At 37.9% G+C, this 22,124-nt stretch overlaps 1 protein-coding gene across 1 annotated transcript in view; it reads right to left on the bottom strand.

Annotated features, from left to right (window-relative positions):
- Positions 1-21,694, bottom strand: part of SEC62 (SEC62 homolog, preprotein translocation factor) — a 30,606-nt gene extending 8,912 nt beyond the window's left edge. Inside the window, exons 1-6 of the mRNA XM_065876312.1 lie at positions 21,386-21,694; positions 12,138-12,246; positions 11,003-11,108; positions 4,890-5,094; positions 4,553-4,645; positions 1,446-1,506 (exon numbers count right to left, since the gene is read on the bottom strand). Of these exons, the coding sequence (XP_065732384.1) occupies positions 1,446-1,506; positions 4,553-4,645; positions 4,890-5,094; positions 11,003-11,108; positions 12,138-12,246; positions 21,386-21,421 (610 nt within the window). The 5' untranslated portion in view covers positions 21,422-21,694. The remainder of the gene's footprint in view (positions 1-1,445; positions 1,507-4,552; positions 4,646-4,889; positions 5,095-11,002; positions 11,109-12,137; positions 12,247-21,385) is intronic.
- Between the last annotated feature and the right edge of the window lie 430 nt (positions 21,695-22,124).

Raw genomic sequence — 22,124 nt, 5'->3', positions numbered from 1 at the left:
ATACCCAGAGAAAACCATAATTCAAAAAGACACATGCACCCCAATGTTCACTGCAGCACTATTTACAATAGCCAGGTCATGGAAGCAACCTAATGCCCATTGACAGACGAACGGATATAGAAGTTGTGGCACATGTATACAATGGAATATTACTCAGCCATAAAAAGGAACAAAATTGAGTCATTTGTTGAGATGTGGATGGATCTAGAGACTGTCATACAGAGTGAAGTAAGTCAGAAAGAGAAAAACAAATATCGTATATTAACTCATGTATGTGGAACCTAGAAAAATGGTACAGATGAACCAGTTTGCAGGGCAGAAATTGAGACACAGATGTAGAGAACAAATGTATGGACACCAAGGGGGGAAAGCCACGGCAGGGTGGGGATGGTGGTGTGCTGAATTGGGCAATTGGGATTGACATGTATACACTGATGTGTATAAAATTGATGACTAATAACCTGCTGTATAAAAAAATAAATAAAATTTAAAAATTAAAAAAAAAACTTGAAAGATATTTGCTAATGGCCCTCCTAAATATAGTCTGAGGTATTTGGATTAGAATAAAGTGTCAATGTATATTTCTGAATAGATACTTTGTGCAACTATATTAGGAACAGCCATGACATAAATTCCTAGAAGTAGAATAGTTGAGTCCATGTGTATACATTTAAAATTTGGAAGATATTGCCAAACTGCCCTCCATAAAAAATAAAATAACGGACATATCGTCAATTATTGGAGAGTATTGGTTTTTCTTGTGTTGGACCTTCACTAAGAGTAGGTACTATTAAATTTTATAATTCTCTTGATAATCACTGTTACTTTAATTTGTATTTGAGTGTGATTAAGTATCACTCACAATTATTGGTCACTGTATTTCTTTCTTTTTTAAAATAAATTTATTTATTTATTTATATTTTATTTTTGGCTGCGTAGGGTCTTCGTTGCTGCATGCGGGCTTTCTCTAGTTGTGGTGAGCAGGGGCTACTCTTCATTGCGGTGCATGGGCTTCTCATTGCGGTGGCTTCTCTTGTTGTGGAGCACAGGCTCTAGGCACGTGGGCTCAGTAGTTGTGGCTCACAGGCTCCAGAGAACAGGCTCAGCAGTTGTGGCACACAGGCTTAGTTGCTCCGTGGCATGTGGGATCTTCCCAGACCAGGGCTCGAACCCATGTTCCCTGCATTGGCAGGCGGATTCTTAACCACTGCGCCACCAGGGAAGTCCGGTCACTGTATTTCTTTATCTGTGAGTTACCGTTACCATTTTTCTAGCAGGTTGTTAATCTCTTAAAGATGTAGTGCAAATATTATCCTCAGTTTATCATTTATCTTCTGGCTTTATTTAAAATGTACTTTAAAAAAATAACTATTTTATGTTAAATATTTTCTTTCTGGCTTCTGCATTGTTTATATCCCTTTCTAAATTTTAGAGATTGTACTTACCAAGGATTAATCCCATGACAAATGTTTTAAAGTGAACTGGGTCATAGATCCACACAAATACCTAGAAGAATCAAGAAACCTCAGTGCTTAAAGTTCTAAGGTTACATTAGAACAGTTACTTCCAACCTCTTAACATATAAGAACTACTTTTAAAGGTAAACAAATTCCAAAGACTATTCCTTTAGTAGCAGTGTTTCTTTTGGTATCCATTCAGTTAGAAAATTGTTTTAAAAACTATAAATTACGTAACACAGTTAAGTACATTTCTATGTACTTGCATGCTTTTAACAGTTTACTCCTGTGTGCAAACCATTAATTATTCAACCTAAATACCAGCAATTGTACAGCCTTTTTGCCCCTAATGTAATGATGTATACTGGCATGAGTAGAGTAGAACCAACCAGTCTAAGAGCACAGTTATGATAGATTCCAGTCAGGCCCTATTAAAGATCCAGCAGCTCTCAATTCCACCCAACTGATGAGAAGCAAAGAACCATTATTAAAGATCTTGCTCAGTGAACATAAAGATTCTATGACTCCCTGCAATAAGTTCATTGCCAGCTCCCCACGGAGGGTCTGTAGCTGCAAAGCTGGGAACCACTGCTTTTAAAACTTACTTTAGAAAACAGAAATTTACTTCATTTAGAATAATCAGAACTCTGTTCATCATCCATAAAACTCTTAGTTTTATCTCTCAGTTTCTATAAATAACAGTACTCTTCCATTTTCTGGTTCTATTTTGTTTTTTTTTTTGTTTTTTTTTTTTGTGGTACGCGGGCCTCTCACTGTTGTGACCTCTCCCGTTGCGGAGCACAGGCTCCGGACGCGCAGGCTCAGCGGCCATGGCTCACGGGCCTAGCCGCCCCGCAGCATGTGGGATCTTCCTGGACCGGGCACGAACCCGTGTCCCCTGCATCGGCAGGCGGACTCTTAACCACTGCGCCACCAGGGAAACCCTCCTGGTTCTATTTTGACTAGCGCTCTTGGTTACTGCTTTTTGATTTGCTTCTTTTTCTAACATTTCTCTTTTTTAATGCTGCACATTTATCCTGGAAATCGGATCCACAGACATCACTTCTGCCATTTAGCATTCTAAAGAAACAAGTTTTTAAAGATGTTTCCCATCTTTAAAAGTTTCAAAGCCTGCTTCTTTCTACAGAATAAAATCTTAGCCTTTTTGGGAACGCAAGCACCTATGCTTTTGCTCAGGAAAAAGCTTCCTTTGTCTAACAGACCTATAACTCCTTTGCAGTGTACCTGGCAATCTACCAGTCATCCTTCAAGGCTCAGGTCAAGTGTCCAGAATCTCCAGACCCTTCTTATCCTTTCTTGATTAAATTACCTATCCCTAATTGGTATTCTCCCACAATACTCACCATGCTGTAATATAGTACAGGCATGTACTATATTATACTGTACTATATAATATATACAGTGTACCTCAGAGGTATTTCCAGTTCAGCTCCAGATCACCGCAATAATGCATTTTTTGGTGTTTCCCAGTGCATGTAAAAGTTATGTTTACACTATACTATAGTCTATTAAGTGTGCAATAGCATTAAGTCTAAGAAAACAATGTACATACCCTAAGTAAAAAATACTTTATTGCTAAAAAATGTTATCCATCACCTGAGCCTTTGGTGAATCTTAATTTTTTTGCTGGAGGAGGGTTTGAAATATTGTGAAAAATACCAAAATGGGACAGACACAAAGTGATCAAATGCTGTTGGAAAAACGGAGTTGATAGACTTAATGCAGGGTTGCTGTAAACCTTCAATTTGCTGAAAACAAAAAAACAAACAAAAAACTTTATCTCTGAAGCACAATAAACAGAAGTACAATAAAATGAGGTATGCCCATACCATGTTTAAACGCTTGTATGCTTGCTAGACTATAAGAGCTTCCAAGAAGATAATTTTATCCTATTTATCATGTTATTCCCAACACCTATAAAAACGACTTCGCATATAGCCAATGCCTGATGTTTAACTGAAGGTATTTGCGCTCTCACATTAAGAAAGACCTGTGGTCTTCTATTACATTGGTTCTTAAGCAGGGGTTCACCAGAATCACCCAGGGATACGTTATACAAAACACACACACACATCCATATACACACTCACTTACTATAGATTCCACCCTAGAGATCCTCATGGAAGTATGCCTGGAATGAGCCTAGTGCACATGTTTTGTGAAAAGCCTTCCCAGATTTTCAAGCTCATAGCTCCAGGAACCACTGCTTTCTATTTATACTACTTTTGTATTAGGTATAGCAAGAAATTCACAACAACTCAATGGCCAGTATATAAGTAAATGTTTTTGTATTGGTTAAATGACTAAATTAAGTGGTCTTCATGGAAGGCTACAACCATAAAAATAAGCCACTAAATTAAATAAATAAAAATGATCTCCTTGAGTAAAGCATCAAGTAATATTGAAAATTTTAGACCCTGATAGTCGTGTGTCTAACTATAAGAGGCAGAAACCTGTAGGTGTCCCTCCTTAACCATTGTACTTTTTTTCCTTTGATTCTAATGGGAATCTTATACTTTACTGGGCAAATGACCATCCAGTATAAAAAGCATATTTCTAAGACTTTACTGCAGGTAGGCATGACCATATGAGTAGGTTCCAGCCAATGGAATACATGCAGAAATAAAATCGCCAGCTTCCTGGAAAGTATCCTTAAAAAGGAAGCATGTCTCTCATTCTCCTTCCCTCCTCTGGATGCAGATATAAGGCTGGCAGTCATTTTGCACCATGAGGTAATCTTTACTAACTGCCTCACACAGGTGGAAAAGTTCAGATCCACCCTGGAGCTGCCATATCTGCTTACCTTCCGATTTCATTAATGAGAGAGAAACAAGTATCTGTTTTGTTTTAATCCACTGTTTCCTATCTATCATAGACAGCTGAACCCGATTCAGATTGATTTAAAAAAATTTTTATAAATCTAAATTCAGAGACATTCACTTTTAAAAAGTAGATTTTGTATCTATATGGTTAAATTTATCTGAATTACTTCTTTTCTTAGTGAAGGCATCAAAGGTAATTCTAAAAACTCCTATGGAAAATTGGATTTCTACTTATAAGCTAGATACTCTCACCTCATTTCCATCCAGAAAAACTTGATCATCATGTGGCTCAAGCTTGAATTTTTTCTTAGTTTCCTTCTTTTTGGGAGTTCCAGGAGTTTCCTCCTATTAAAAAACAAGTTGAATAGAAGAAAACACGTTTGCAAAGAAGCAAAAAGCAATGTAACATCCATACAGTCAAAGTTCCACTATATGAGACACAGAAATCAAAATTCTCAACCACAGCATGTGTAAGAATCCTAATGTGGTTAAGTGGTTGTTGCGCGATATTTTAAAGTGCTGATACACCAGTAGTGCTAATGTGCAAGTCATAATTTTTTGATTTTTACTGAATTTTAGTTGAAATCACCTTTTTGGATTCTTCCTTTTCACCATCTTTCTTTTTTTCTTTCTCCTTTTTTGTCTTTTCATCCTTTAGATTTTCTTTCTTGCTCTTTTTATCTTCTTCTTTTCCACTTTCAGCTTTTCCTTTCTCTCTTTCTTTTTTTATGTCTTTCTCATACTTCATTTTCATTACTTTTAGTGCCCGATGAAAAAACTGTTTCTTTAAAAGCCTTTGGAAACAAAGATATGACATTACATTCCCTATAAATTAATACAGACTAAAAAGCAAAAATTTCAAGACCTGAATAAAATGAGCAAAGGAAGACATACACTGGCAACTCACAAAAGAAATTACAACTAGTAAGCCCACTGAAGAACATCAAAAATGTCTAACTGAAAACCTGTGTAGCCAATTTGATTATATGAAAGTTGTCAACCTAATTTTCATTTTTTAACTGTATAATTTAATGAGATTATAGGTTTGGAATTATCCTTAAGTTTTTCTCTAGGTTCATTAGGAGTAATCAAGACTGATTTAAAGTTAAGTCTCAAATTCAAGAGCAGACATAAGTGGTATATAAATATATGGGGAAAATAAAAGTAACAGTTTAAGAAATGTTAGCAGATTAAAAATGTGCCCAGGCTTCCCTGGTGGCGCAGTGGGTGAGAGTCCGCCTGCCGATGCAGGGGACGCGTGTTCGTGCCCCGGTCTGGGAAGATCCCACATGCCGTGGAGCGGCTGGGCCCGTGAGCCATGGCCGCTGCTGAGCCTGTGCGTCCGGAGCCTGTGCTCCGCAACGGAAGAGGCCACAGCAGTGAGAGGCCCGCGTACCACAAAAAAAAAAAAAAATGTGCCCATGATCTGACTGATCCAAATCGTGTCTTCACCTGTCCTTCTTGATGTATTTTTCTTCTCTCCATGTACTTCACTATTCAGCCTGTCACTGTAATTAAATATCTCCAATTAACTAAGGAATAATTAAATATGCTAAGGTGAGATTTCTGGACTCTGAAAACAACACAGTATCAAGTTGAAAACTGTACAATATATGTAGCAGAACAACACCATGTGTTCCTTGCTTCACTAATTTCTCTCAATAAACTGATCTTTCTTCTATATAGCAGGGGTTATTTTGTTTTGTTTTGTTTTTTAATATTCCTACTTCAGGGCATTTCCACTGGCTATTCCCTTTATCTAGAATGCTCTTCCCCCAAATAAGCATGTCCTTTTGGTCTACTTCCTCACTTCTTTCAAGTCTTCCCTCAAATGTTACCCTCTCTACTAAGCCTACCCTGTTTAAAATTATAAATCTATCCTCCATCCTTCCTCCTGTTTCCTGTTATCCTATCCACAGCATTTATTCTTTTAGTTTAATATACAATTTATAACATGCTTGTTTGCCTTCACTAGACTGTAAACTTCTTAAGAGTAAGATCCTTGCTTTATTCACTTCTTTATCTGATGAATTTAGAAGCTCAGCTGACCCTAAATTAAGTCAACCTTGGCTGCCTCAATCTTTTCTAATCTTACTCAAGAAACTGGTTTACCCCTACCTTTGTCATCTAAAAGCCATCTTTTCAAATCTTATGTTCCAGTTTCAGAGTTCCTGATTTCTTTATTCCTGCCTTGATAAAGTACAACTACCAAAACACAACTAGAAGCTAGGTCCCACTGCCACCATCTGTGCCTGTTAATGGTAACTATCCACCTTTCTATTCAATACCTTCACTGGTGCCTACTCCAGCACATCATACCACTTGCTAACTAGATGCCTCCTTCTTGCCTAAAGACAACTTATTTCTGATCATTATCTTGTGCCCACCTGTGTTTTGACCTGCTTGGCTGGGCTTCTTTCTGCTGCTCAGTTAGGTCCACCCCATGAACATCTCCACAAAGCTAACTTCTAGGTCTCCTCATCTGGACTTTTACTTGTTCAGAAGATCTATACGGCATATATAATTATGCCACTGCCTGAAATGCCCCCAAAGAACCCATCATTAATATCTGCTACACATATACATATATACATAAACAAGCAAAAATCTGAAATGAGACCCTTAATAATTAACTACTTATGAGTAGAAAGTGAGACTTAAAGAGTAGTGGTGGGTATTTGCATATGAAGGGGGATCTTTAATTTTTACTACTTCAGAACTTCTTACAAAAATTTATAATGAAAATATTCTAATCTCTATTTTTGCACTTAGATGATTTCCAGATTTTCTATCAGGATCATTCATTACAACTTCACACATTACTGACCGCAGCTGTACTAACACCACAGCATTAGTTTCTGCAAAACCCCCCACCCCAGTCAATAATGTGTTAATATGAAAACAAAAATACATCTTATTCATTGTATGTTAATTGAAAACCAGCATTTCATACTACAGTTCATATTACAGCTCTCCATATAGTAAGAGTACATGGGCACACAAACACAGATACTTGAGTATATAGTCTCAAATGGTAATATAATTATCCATGAAGCAACATTATTGGTAATTTGGATTTTCTTCTGTATCATTTTCAAAATTTTCTCAAATTTACTTTAGTGAAAAAAAATGTTCTTAATAAAGAAATAAACAATTAAAAAATATAAACCATAGAACTTTAGGAGAAAAAAAAGAAATCCTTCCCTTGACGAGCAGATACAGAAGAGCACAGAATCAGCAGGAACACCTGCTTCTGTTACTCCTCCTGTACAGCTGCCCCAACCCCTTGAGAGAAAAGAAGACTATTAACCAATCAAATTGGTCTTGAGAAGTTCACATTCAGGTAGATGGGTTCAGATATCACCACTACCACATAACGAGCTATGTAGCATTGGGTAAGTTACTTAATTTTAGTGTATTTCTAAAATGGGGTATAAATGAGAAGCATGTAGATTGTTTAGTGTGGTGCCTGGCATGCATGTTCTCAATGTTAGCCATTACTACTGCTGTAGCAAAATCTTGAATTTCATTTAATATTGATAGTTATGGAAAACACAAACACATTTGGTTTTATAAATAGTTACATTATACCCTCATTCCATTCATTAATAAGTAGAATCATTCACTTATTCCTTGATAGTTCCTTAGAGAATGCCTACTTCAATTCACTCTATGCCTCAAAAAATGAGATGACATTTACTATTGTAATAAAATCAGTGCCTCCATTTATTTAGCTTTAAACACACTGTACAGTACAGATCATCTACATAAACTGACATTTTCACATACTACTCATACATTCCTATCTCAGTATGTTCTGTGCCCTCTGCCAGGATCAAATGTCCACTCTCCTACTGTTTGCTGGGTAATCACCTATTTCTGTTTCAAAATTTGATTAAAACATATTCCCTGAGAGGCCATTCTTGAAGTTTCCCCATTTCTGTCTTTCTTACAGAACACACTGTATTGTAATTAGTCACAAATCTTCTCTAACAGATGAAAATATGTGCTTTGGAGGCAGAAACCAAGTCACAATTATCTCTGTATTCCTGAGGCCTGGCCTATAATAGATATTTGATAAGTATTTCTAGAATAAATGAATGGATTAAAAGCAGCTTGTGAAAAGTTATTAAATTGCTTATTATTTTTCTTCACCTCTTAATTTTTTTTACCAGGTTTAATAAATGTTTATTAAATGCCAGACATATGTTTAGGACCTTCACTTATCTGACAATGGTGAATGCCCACATTGTGCTAATTGCTGTGGAGTTACAATAAAATCTAAAACAGTCCTCCAATTGCCTTCAGATTTAGCAGGCAAGAAATTTAGAAAAACTAACACACATGCAACAATTCTATTTAAATAGTTAAGGACTAAACTGTATGCTATTACCTTTATAAATTCTGTAGAACATTAGTTTAATGTGGGCTAGAGGATCTGGGGAATACTAGATGGTAGAGATGGAATTTGAGAGATATTTATATTGAGAGGCAGGCAGGATAGAGGAAGAACTGTTTGCGGAAAATGGCAGGTTATTATCAAAGAAAGACCAGAAGAGAGAATGAGTATGGTATATGAATGAGAGTGAGAAGGACACTACTGGACTGGGGGGTTGGAGATGCAAAGTCACTAGGAGGGTTAGGATGATGCTAGATAAAAGGTTGAAGAGTCTGTACTTGAAATAGGCCATAAAGAGGCACATCCTACAGTTTCCTGTTTTCCTTTGTTTTTCCTTAGACTCCCTCAAGACTTCAGAAAATGAGACAGGACAAGTGTCCCTTTGTGGTTTTGCCTGTAGTCAGGCAGGAACCCATGAGGGCTGGCCATCATGAGGTCACCATGGTTATTATTAGAAGTGGCTTTGAAAACTTTAGGTAGTTATGCTTCTCTCTCTTAGTGCAAAAAGGACACAAAAAGCTTGATATGAATGGGAATAACATATACAACAAAAAGTGAGTGTATTGCTAGGACAATCTCTGTACTCAGGTTTTTTTTGCTTTTCATATAACGAAGTATCAAGTCTCCTAAAAGGCCAAGTGAAGTGTATTAATACTGGCTGCTCTCCTCAGAGATCTGGGCTCAGATTTAATATTCAAATAGTATTGACAGGTTAATCCTTCATCTTAATTTTTGCTTCATTAAATCCATCATCATTTTGGAGGAGATAGTATAGTGCAGTGGTTAAGAGCATGGACTATGAAGTCAGATTGTTGGATTTAGAATTCTGGCTCAGCCACTTACTAGCTGTGTGACCTTGGGTAAGTGATTTAACTTCTCTGTTTCTGCATTTATAGCATCTTTTAATTTTTACACTATATATATAAAAAATAAATCTGTTTTGAGGCAGGCAAGGAAATTTGCACTTTGGAGTTCTAATACACAGATGGCTGTAAAGGAAAATACCGACTACACCACTGTTAGCTAATCCCTGCCCCGACAATGAAATTTCCATTGTTTCTCAAAGGTCCATTAGTGACTCTAGATTTTGGCAGCTAAGAATTTTTTTTTTTGGCTGTGCAGTATGGCTTGTGGGATCTTAATTCCCCGACCAGGGATCAAACCTGGGCCCGTGGCAGTGCAAGTGTGGAGTCTTAACCACTGGACTGCCAGGCAAGTCCCTGGCAGCTAAGAATTTTAAGAAATAGTTAATAATTCTTCAACTTTACAGTTTTAGAAACCAGGTTGTAAAATAGTGGTTTTTAAGAGGGGTCTCATGTGGCTGATACTTTAAATGCCATTAAGCAATATATTAGTAAATGCTATGTGTATCTCCCTGCTAAGCATATAAAATAATCTAAAATGTCAAATTCCCACCAATTACAAAATTTAGTGTCACAAAAACAAAATTTCATATACTAACATCTTAATAAATATGTTTAAGTAGTAAATAAACCAAGGGAAAAATTGGAGGAAAAAAAAAAAAAAACCCAAAAACAACCCCAGCATACTTCTTTCCAAGAGAAAAGTGATTTTTTTGGGGCTGCGCCATGCAGCATGTGGGATCTTAGTTCCCTAACCAAGGATTGAACCTCTGCTCCCTGCAGTGGAAGCGAGAAGTCCTAACCACTGGACCACCAGGGAATTCCCCAGAGAAGTGATTTTTGTACACCATTCACCATGAAAAGTTTTTCCCAAAGGAGAAGTACTTATTATAAAAAACATGGATATGTTACTGAACTGTCTATACTTCATCTTGGAATGAAGAAAAGACAGATGTTTCAGCTGCCTTGATTTCACAAGGAATATATTAGCAATCACAAACAAAATAGGGAAGGGTACCTGGCTAATGGCTCAGTAGGCGCTGAAAAAACAAAACAAAACAGGGACAACAGGTCTATTAGGAATCTCTGACAAAGTTTTGGAAAAGATTCCCCAACTTTTGCTCTGGAAAAGAAAGAACTTTTTTGTTCACGACAGGCACTGGTATATGATTTTTATTGCTGATCCTTCAGTTCAGTCAGCCTGGCAAATGTACAAATGTAACAGAACACAAATAAAAGTTATAAAAATATGATAGCCTAACATCAAATAAATTCATTTCCAGAAGTACTGAAGAAATCCAGGTTACATGTAAAAGCTATACTTGAGCTATGCTGTAATAGCACTATACTTAATGATGAAATAGGGAAGGAGCTTCAGGACCATGGAGAATATTTTTAAATTACTATTTATATTATCCTTCACTAAGAAATAAAAACTACCTGTTGCAGTAGTCAACCACAGACTCCCTCGTTGTAAATAAAGCTTCCTCTCCTTTCTTGGCCTTCGCCCACTTTGAATCCAAAAGGCAATCCACTGCTTTTGAAGCTAAAGAAGAAATTTATTATTTTTAATTTAGTATACAGCAGGATTTGTGCCTATCTAAACAATATTCTATAAGGCAAATTTCAACATTCTGGCATCCGAAAATACAACCAAGTTCAACAGAAAATTTAAGTCTGACATAATGATGACAAATAGTTCCTCAAAACCTCAAGTTGTGAAACATACTGATTAAGCACCTTTCTTAAAGTAATGCTCTGAAATAAATGACATTCAAAAATATTAACTAAAGCAAGATAAATTAATGAGAAAATGTTCTTTAAAAAATTCAAAATAAATGTAAATAACACTCTTATCAAATAATCATAATATGGGATAAACAAACCAAAAATCTTCCTCTACCACAGTAACAGAAATTCTGTCACCAAGCTTTATTGTAACCCACCGAGGAATAAGCTCTGAAACAATCTACTGTCATTGGAAGAAGCTAAACATATGAGATGTGAAAAAATCAGCATGTCTATTTTTATAAACTTTTAAGGACTATCAAAATCATTAATCATAACACTGAAGAGATGATAAATAAATTTCTTCCCAATAATAGGTAATTCAACCTTAACTGATCAGACAGGCAAACTCAACAACTATTGATCTATAAGCTATGAGACAATATTACAGATAATATTAGCTGATTATGAAGTTGTTTAGATTATGTGAATAACAAACACTCCTAAGTTGGTTCTGACACACTTGTTTCACACTGAATTCTATGCCAGAGTTTTACAAAAAGAGTATCGTTAAGTACATGTACTATCTGAATAAAAGTTAGTGTTAGTACTGAAAATAAATCCTATTTTAAAAATTTCCAAGAAACGTTATTAAAAAGCACTTTCTTTTATTTTTATTGACATTTTCAATCATGAAAGGAAAGAACAGGATAATCAATTGTCATATGCTCATCATCTAGCTTCACCAATCATGCTTGGAGAGCATTTTTAAAATATCTACCTATCCCCAAATTAGGTATCTTCATAAGATATGCACACAAATATAATTTTATTGATGTAATCCTACCAATAAAATAATCAACCCGGTGACCCATCATATTGGTGGACTTTGTTGGACAGTTAAATCGAAGAAACTTGGCTACAGCCTTCTCTTCTTTAGATGGTTCACCAACTTCCTGCAAAGTAAGAATATTAATTTAATGTAATCATTTACTTGTGACATTGATATACTGAAGAATAATTTACAGATCTCTTCTGAAAATCTTTTTAAGTTTAGTACAGGCCTTTCTTTCAAGCTTTTTCTGGAGCAGACCTGGTAATGTATACAGAAGACAGAATGGAGATTTTTTTTGCGGTACGCGGGCCTCTCTCTGTGGTGGCCTCTCCCGTTACGGAGCACAGGCTCCGGACGCGCAGGCTCAGCGGCCATGGCTCACGGGCCCAGCCGCTCCGCAGCATGTGGGATCCTCCCGGACAGGGGCAAAACCCGTGTCCCCTGCATCGGCAGGCGGACTCTCAACCACTGTGCCACCAGAGAAGCCCCTGGAATGGAGATTTTTAAAATCACGTTTTTCAAATACAAGTTGATAGGGCCCAAACCTGTCTGCCTCTTGGCCTCAGCTACAAGGCATTTATTTTGAGTTGTTTTTCCAGTATGGTAATCATTTTGTACCAGTTCACCTTCACTTTTGCCTGGTCTCTTTTTAAAAGCCGTAATGCAATAATTCAAAACATTAAGAGGTTGTCAATAGTGAGTGCCCAAATGTCAAAGTAAGTAGAAACAGGTGCCATAAATAAATGTTAAATAACAGCCAAAGCCATGTACCTTGAACAATGGACAACAGATTGCAGGAGGAGTTCTCAAATTAACCAAAGACAGCTGTCCCAGTGTGGTCCCAGATACAAACTACTATCAGAGATGCTGAAGATTTGTATTCTCTTCCCTTTCCCCTGTGGTTACAGATTCTAGATATCGTCAGGGAATCTTTTCTCACCTTGCCTTTCTTCTTTTCTTTCTGAACGGGGTAAAGCAAAAATAAAGATGCAGGGCTTCCCTGGTGGCGCAGTGGTTGAGAGTCCGCCTGCCGATGCAGGGGACACGGGTTCGTGCCCCAGTCCGGGAAGATCCCACATGCCGCGGAGCGGCTAGGCTTGTGAGCCATGGCCGCCAAGCCTGCGCGTCCGGAGCCTGTGCTCCGCAACGGGAGAGGCCACAACAGGGACAGGCCCACGTACAGAAAAAAAAAAAAAAAAAAAGCAATAGACAAATAAATTACAATCTCATTTAAGAACTGATTAATGGAAGGGCACAAAGAGTTTTAGAAAGGCTACTTTAATCCTTCCCTGTTTTCTTTTTTCCATTCCCTCCTCCAAACTTTCTACCAGCTTCATTGTTTATCATTCCCCATCTTGCTTTTATTTCCTTACATTCTGAACTTATGTTCCTGTATACTTATTCTCCCCACTCATATACTGAAGAATATTAGGTCAGTCTATGTTTGCATATATCTTTTATATATATACTTTTAGTTGTCTTATTGCTGTAAGCTATCATATTAAAAGTACTGTCTTTTTTTTTTTTTAATTATTTATTTATTTATTTTTGGCTATGTTGGGTCTTCGTTTCTGTGCGAGGGCTTTCTCTAGTTGGGGCGAGCAGGGACCACTCTTCATCGCGGTGCGCGGGCCTCTCACTGTCGCGGCCTCTCTTGCTGCGGAGCACAAGCTCCAGGCGCGCAGGCTCAGTATTTGTGGCTCACGGGCCCAGTTGCTCCATGGCATGTGGGATCCTCCCGGACCAGGGCTCGAACCCGCGTCCCCTGCATTGGCAGGCGGACTCCCAACCACTGCGCCACCAGGGAAGCCCAAAAGTACTGTCTTTAATTACATGTTTAAGCACAGTACACAGAGCACTCAAGCAATATTTCTAGCAATATACAATTTAAATGTGAATGATTTCAGGAAAGGCTATTTCTTAAGATGAAAAAAGTGCCAAATAATAGTAAAGAATTATCTGCCAAGAATCTAGTATGCCGAGAAAAATTGATGCTGAAGACAGTTATGTTTTAGGCAAGACATTCTAATAACACAAAACAGGAAAAATAAACTCTCTAAATCATCTATCTTTACGTCAGTTTTCCCACAGATTTCAAGTTAGTTTGCATTCAGTTATGTTTGTTGAAAATAAGGAACAACTAACAAATCAAAGTTTCAGCTTTAATTTTATCCTGAAGAGGAGTAATTTGTGAGATGAAGTGAAAATCTGTGCCGTGGTTGCTGGGTCACCTGGCAGCTACTTCTCGTATTTCCTTCTTTGCACTTCCCAACTCCTCTACTTCCAACAGCCAATTAACAATGCATGATTCTTATACTCTCGTATTACCCGACTTGTGGGTTACTATTTGTGACAATAAAAATTAAAAGCCTGCACAACACTGTATATCAACTATACTCCAATATACAATAAAAATTTTAAAAAAGAAAAAAAAAAGCCCAAACCATTCAATCCAAATGAAAACTATAGTAAAAACCAAATATTTATGTGATTAAAAGACCTCTAGTTTTATATATAAAAACACATATCACAAAAAAATAGAATCTTAAAAAACTGTAAATTCAAAATTTAACACTCCAAGTTCAGTAACATCTACAATGTTCATAATTATTTAATCTGGGTCCTAGTCACAAAATATAGTTTCTGACAAACTAAAAATTCTATATTTCGGTTTTTGAAATCACACTAAAATTATTAACATATATGTTAGTATATGTTAAACGATAGCATTTAATTATGTCTGTGTAACGCACTGCATTTCGAGGAGGCTCATCTATTAGTAAATAATATCCTATATAGTCACGTACAGCCAAAAAAGTAATACTATATAAATAGTTGGAAATAATGAGATACTATAATTGGCTTTATAGAAACCAATTCTATTTTATAATCACACCCATATATGTTCAATTTTTCCCTCAGTTGATACAACTGTTGCCAATTTAAAGATTTATCCAATTAACTGATAACTTGTTACTGGGATATGCTTGATTAAAAATGGTATGTGGGGGAGAAGTCTCAATAAACATAAATTGTTCAAATGCATACTTACTGAGTGTTTACCCTATAATAACTCTGGGTGCTACTGTTAATATCAAAAATTTGTTAAGGTATGATACCTCCACTTTGTTACAACCTTCCAAAACAACAACTGTTATTTTCCAAAATGAGTGGTAGAAAAAATATTTTAGGAGTACAAAAGGAGTGAGATTATCAATGTGGATGAGAATAGCTATGAAAGACCTCTTGGAAGAGGGACCTGGATTTTCCAAGATGAACAAATTTGGGATAAGCTGAATGAATAGCATAAACATACTGTGGCTAAAAATGAGCATAAAATTTGGCTCTAGTAGAGACAAGTTAGGAAGAATTGTGAGGTTAAGTATGTATAATAGGGCTAAACAGTATTCAAGGCAGTCTTAAGAAATTTCAAATTTACTCCTTAAGTCACAGAAACTAGGTTTTGAATAGAAGGAGGACAAAATGAGAAAAAAAAAATGACTTAGACACTATTTTGGAGCCTGTATGTAGAATGAACTGGGGGAAAAAAGCACAAGGCAGGAAAACTACTTAGTATTCAAGTAAGATGTGATGTGATACTAGACTAGGAATGGGAAGGATTTTGACATTTGAAACATTTCAAATGTACAACAGGTAGGACTCAATGATAAAAGATGAATGAAATGGCTTAGTAAAAGATGTCAGATTTCTAATTTGATCAACTGAAAGGACAGTTTTTCAATTAACAGAAATTTGGGAGGAAGGTGATTCTTGGGGGAAAAACAATCACATCAACTTTAGGCATGACAAGTCTACACTCATACTAACACTCAAACCATTTACTGAACACAGGCATACAGGTACTAATCTACTGATCGTTGATAAGAGGCATCAGACGTAAAATCTATTAGAATACCCAAGAAACTGAAAAGTCCGTTCTATTATTATATAATAGGGAATCTGATAATACATGAATCCACACTTTAAAACCTCATTTTAACAATTAACTTCAAGTTCACCAAACTCTTCCACAACTGCAAAAACAGACTCAAGTATTCTCTTTGCATTCCCTTCCCCTCCTTGGTAAAGGCACTACAAAGCAAGAATGAAGTGAACAGACCCAGAAAACATGGACTTGGATAATCTCTCCCAACCAGACAGTTACTTATTCATTGATACTTTCTTAAAGTATCAGTTAACTTCCCTTAAACATCTGACTAGAAAAGTAGTGAATTCTATCAATATATTGGTACAACAGAACTGATTCCTTCCTTGTTCCTCCTTCAAGTTCAAATCCTTAAAAAGTTTCTATTATCCTCTGTGAAATATTATGAAATATTCATTATACCACATATAAGTTATACATACTGTAGACTGTCTCTAGCAGTATAGAATTTGTGCCATCTGCTGGGGCTTTAAAGCCAGAAAGAAAGACTGCTACAGAAGAGCACCAAGAGAATATGACCTTGGGAAGCTAGTAATATAGAAGAGCCTGCCATGGAATCTTCATTCTCACTGCTCCCCTGCTGCAGGCTAAAACAGTCTTATCCTCTTCCTGTTTATACATTAGACTAAAGTACTTCCCCTCTTTGTTCCCTTTTGATGTGAAGAAATATTCAGAATATTTTCCTAACTTTTCTAGAAACCCTCTGACAAAAAGTGAAGGCCTTTTGCGAATAACATCACCCACTAACCAAGAGAAACCAGCTCATCGAGCCTTGAATGAGGAGAACTTTGTAGCTCAGTGAATGAGCTCAAATGTCTTAGAATGAGGAAGCAAAGAACCAGTACGTTTTGAGGCTGGACTGCCAACCCAAACACCAAGATGCCGGGTGTTGCAACCCTTAATCCAAAATTACAAAAACTGAAAGTTTGGGTAGAACATTCTTTTTAAATTATTTAACAAATATTTTTATTTTAGAATACTTCAACACTCAAATACTACAATGAAACTCGGGTTACCATTTCTAACTATATATTATTTTTGGTACTTAAGATAATCTTTTTGAGAAAAAAAATATTAGATCAAGAGTCAGTAAGCCATGGACTTCAATCTCACAGAATTTTTGACTTCGAATTTGCTTTCCTCATCCTCCGACCCCCAAAACGACTAGAATTTTTAAAAATTGTTATATTCAATAGAAATAAGCTTAGGTAATAAATAAGCTTGTTGAATGAACTGAGCAAAAGAAAAAGATTAGTTCACCAACTGTCAATTTGTATCTTTATACAAACAGTATAAAATATTCGTGAAAATGTAAATAGGTTAACAGGTTAAAATCTGAAAGCTGGAGGAGATCTTAGATAAATCCTTTGCTTAAAGTCACACAGTATGTTACTAACAGAGCTTTACAAGAGTCTCTGTATCTTGACTTTGGCAGTGCCCTTCTAACATCCCCCACCCCCTGCCATTGTAAGCCCTTCATTAAGCCTCTGGGGGGAGTTTTTCCACTTAGGACTGGCTTCCTGGGTTCCATCTCTTTTCTTCAGAAAGTCCCAGAGTCAGAGCGCATAATCCTAAACTTGCCCTTTTCTGAAATTAAGCATATTGGTTCGTGATATGTCAGGGTTTTACTGACAGGGAGACAGATGGGTGCAACAAAGTTAACTGAGATGCAGGTACTATAAAATTTCTAGGAATGAATAAGCCATTTCAATGTCCCAAAACTCAACTAGATACTTTACACATAAGCAGAACACTAAATGGGATGAGCCCCTTTAGCAGGGACAAGTCTCGTTAAGTCTTTGTTGTACAATTTAATATAAAGATTGCAAGATTAAAGTATGTCAAAACAATTTATTTTATCAATGGTGCGGTGGAATGAACATTCAACTGGAATTAGAAGACTTGGTCTAAATCTGGTTTTACTATCTTGATGAGTGACCCTGGGTCAAGCCACATATCCTCACTGAACCTCAGTGTATCTGTAAAATGATGTTAACGGTTTAGATCAATATGTTTTATACCTAGTAATGCTTTTAGATCTAGGTCCTAAAAGTAGCTTAAGGATGAGGGATAATGGTAGTGAAGTAGTGGGGTACTGAGGTGATAGGGCTTTGGGCCCACCCCTCTGCTTTTACATAAGAGCTGCATTTGTGCAAAAAGATTCCAAAAACCCCTACTACTTGAAAATCGTTTTCAACTCTAAAATTTCATGGTACTAGGATTCTCAATTAACCCTTCTAGTAAGCAGCACTTTGTTAACCTATAAGTACTGATTTTAATGTTCTTAAAAACTTACATAATTGCATTTCTTAGAAAACTTACAATTATTTACTTTCCAATGTTTTATTAATTTGAATTGAGATCACTCTCACTTGAGAATCTCAATCATGAAAACTTTCCAATATCACGTCAGTGAACACGCAGCTCACTTTTGGTTTTCAGTGACCAGTAAAGTGAGTCCAAGAAGGAAATGTGACAAAATAGTCTTCTTGCTTCCAACTTTGATGGAATACCAGAATCTAAAATTAGGCTACATTAGAAAAAGCATACAGGGCTTCCCTGGTGGTGCAGTGGTTGAGAATCCGCCCGCCGATGCAGGGGACATGGGTTCGAGCCCTGGGCCGGGAAGATCCCACATGCCGCGGAGCAACTAAGTCCGCGTGCCACAACTACTGAGCCTGTGAGCCACAACTACTGAAGCCTGCACACCTAGAGTCCATGCTCTGCAACGAGAAGCCACTACAATGAGAAGCCCACGCACCACAATGAAGAGTAGCCCCCGCTCACCGCTACAGAAAGCGCGCGTGCAGCAACGAAGACCCAATGCAGCCAAAAATAAATAAAATAAATTAAAAAAAAAAGAAAAAGCATACAAATTAACTACCTTTTAAAACCCTGAACTTGTTTGTATCAATCATTTCCCCCAATATACAAATTACAATTCAAGGTCAGTAAATCTACTAAACATAAAAATCTTTTCTAAACATGAAACATCAAGTAGCAACAGGAAACTGAGTTAATATTACAGATCTTTTTGCCCAGAGTCTCACAATAGAATTTTTTCTGTAACTTCAACTCTGAATTTGGTCATTACGTTTGATCTTTTTGTCTAAAGTAATGCCAATATTATAGAGTTTCTGATTCTCTGGAGGGAAAAAAACCAAGGAGTTTTATAAGATATTGTACACTTTTATTAATCTGTTGACACCGCACAGTAGTACTCCAGGTAGCACTCCCAAGATCTCCACAACATTTTACATAGCACAGCTATGTAGAAAACTTGGAGGAGGTGAAAAATGTTATTTATTTTCACCTAGCAGTATACCAACTTGATTTTTAACAATCAGATCCTCACACACTTATCTAATCCCCAACTAAACAACAGTAAGTAAACAGCCATTCTTTATGGAGCTCACAACTCAAAGGTTTATTTACTGAATAGATAACTGTTAATTTTTCTTCAGCATATCAGCGTGCTTAACAAAAACCAAAACAAATTATCCTAAAGCCTTCATCCCTGGGGAAGGGGAAAAAGGAGTTATGTGCTAAGCACTCTTTTAATAGCTTTTATAACCTTTAATAACAAGTCACCCACGCACCTATTTTTTTCCACAACAACCCAATGAGGATATTTTTTTAAGGTAAATATTCCTTCTTATGGATTTGGAAATAGAGGAAAAAAGTTAAGTAACTTGACCAAAGTTACACAGCCAATAATTATTGACACTGGGGTACAAACAGGCACAAGTTTTAGCTCCCAGTCACTACCACTACCATACAGATTTTTAAATCTATCTTTCTGCTTAATGAGATCACAATTGAAATAGACCAGGTATTCAAAGTGAATTAGGATCACCTTTACAACAATATTAAAAAACAGTTGAAACTGTAAAAACAATGTTTATTTAAGGCCATAAAATATACCATGTGTGTAAATATAAGTCCAGTAAGTCCTAATTTGATAACTTCAATACAAATTCTAATAAAAGTATATTTTGTATCCATACCTGACCAATAACACTAAATTTTGAAAGACTAGAAACAGTATAATTAGAAACTTCTTCCATAATAACCTTAAGCCTTGGTTTTATGACCTGTCTGAACTTGGGGAGCAATTGTCTCTGGTCCCCTTCTGTACTCTTTTTGAAACTACTTTCTTATTTCTGCCTAATTCTAAAATTCTGTATTTACTGATCACTGAAATCTTTTTTTTCCTAGTACTTCAAAGTTTTCAGGAGAATTTTAACTTGCATAGCTCAAATCACCTGTGGTGTAAGTCAGTTAAGTGAAAAAAATGGGGGAAAAAAACATTAGAAACATTCATCTAAGCAATGAAATAGTAAGGAACAAAAAGACAATGATGAGTGTAACAATTTGTGATTAGTATATTAACAGTTTACAACACGCCATCAATTTATGACGACATATGAAGGTTTCTAGGCACAGGAGCTAATAAGGAGACAACAAAACATCCTCAGTCTAAGATGTTCCCCATATTTAATCCTCTCGGCAAAGAGCAAGAACAACAGGGGGAAAACTGCAAGGAAGAAATACATAGATGACATGCATGTGGAATGAGGGAGGGATGCTATGTAGGTTATGAGGATGACACACTGGCATGTGAAAGGTTTCTGGGCGGGACCCGCTCTTTGCAGTACCAAGGGAGTTTTGTTTATTTACACTGTGTCGCTGAAAGAAAGCCGGAAAGCTTCAGTTGGACGTTTAAGTTAATAACTGTGAGGAGAAAGGAGGCTGCACGCAAACGAACATCTGGATACGCAGATCGCCGCCTGGGCCCCTGGGGCAGCTGACCAAACCCCGATCACTGCCCCCTCCTACGGTCCTTCTATCTGCGCACAAAGAACGGGCAGCTTTAGGTCAGTCCTCCGCCTCCTTCTACCCTAATTATCGCGGCCTTAATTTCGGGACAGCTAAGGCGAAAGGATGGCGTGGAGAAGGGAGGGGAGGAGCCCGGGGAGGGTCGGTGTCTGCGCTCGGAGGACGCGGACCTCCCAGCACAGGCCCAGGCCGACAACGACAACGCCGCCGCCGCCGCCGCCGCCGCCGACACCGCCACCCTGGGCTGGCGGCCGCGCCTCCCGCCTTCCGCCGCTGCCTCAGCACCTCCGCCTCGGTCTCCGCCGTCGCCAACACCGCCCTTCCTCAGGCCCCTCAAAACGACTCAGCCCGCAACCGGCGACCTCGCGGGGGAACCCCACCCCACCTCGTCCTCGATTTCGCCCACCCTTCCCGGGAGCTTTCCCTGCGTCTTCCACTTCCGAGAGTCCCCTATCCCAGGGCTCGCCTTTGCTACCTGAATCCGCTTCTTGTGTCGCCTGCGTTCCGCCATGTTGGCCGCTCCGCCCGGTTCCCTCTGACGTGGAAGTAGGCGGGGGCGGTGGAAATATCGCGATAGCGCGCCGCGGGGCTGTTATGTAATCTACCGGCTGGCGCCGGAGCGGGGAGGCTGGCGAGAGGCCGGTACTAGGCGGGCTCGGCGGGTCTTGGCTGCGCTTTCTCTCCCCTCTTTCCTTGGCTCCTTTTGTTGCAGGAACTGGAAATCGCTGGGACCAGAAGGAAGTTGAGAAGTGGATCAAAGAACAGGAGGACTGGAAAGAGTCCTTGGTTCTCAAACCTGACTGGGCATCTGAATCACCTGGGAAGCTATTAAAATACAGATTCCTGGGGCCCCATGCTCCTCGGAGTCAGTAGGTTTGGGGTGGAACCTTTTACAGAGGATTTCCTGAGACCTATGGAATTCTAGACGTCTCCAAGTGTGGCACTTCTTTTCTTGCCAGTGAGCCCTGCATCTATTCCCCACGTGTAAATTCTCCTAATCCCATTTTGAAGATGGGAAAGCCGAGACAGCTGAGGTGCAGCGATATGAACAGATTTATCTAAGGCTCCACAGTTGGTAGATGGCACAGACGAGACCTAAGCCAAATTATCTCCCCGTACAATGTAGGGGGTAGTCGGGCTCATGTGAAACAAACTTTGGATTCCCCATTCCATTTTCCACGTTGCTTCTCGAAACGCACCTTTAGAATCCGAGT

The sequence above is a fragment of the Phocoena phocoena genome, chromosome 4 (assembly GCF_963924675.1).
Source record: "Phocoena phocoena chromosome 4, mPhoPho1.1, whole genome shotgun sequence".
Taxonomy (NCBI): Eukaryota; Metazoa; Chordata; class Mammalia; order Artiodactyla; family Phocoenidae; genus Phocoena; species Phocoena phocoena.
Note: the sequence above shows the minus strand (reverse complement) of the source record. Positions and strands in the feature narration are given on the sequence as shown.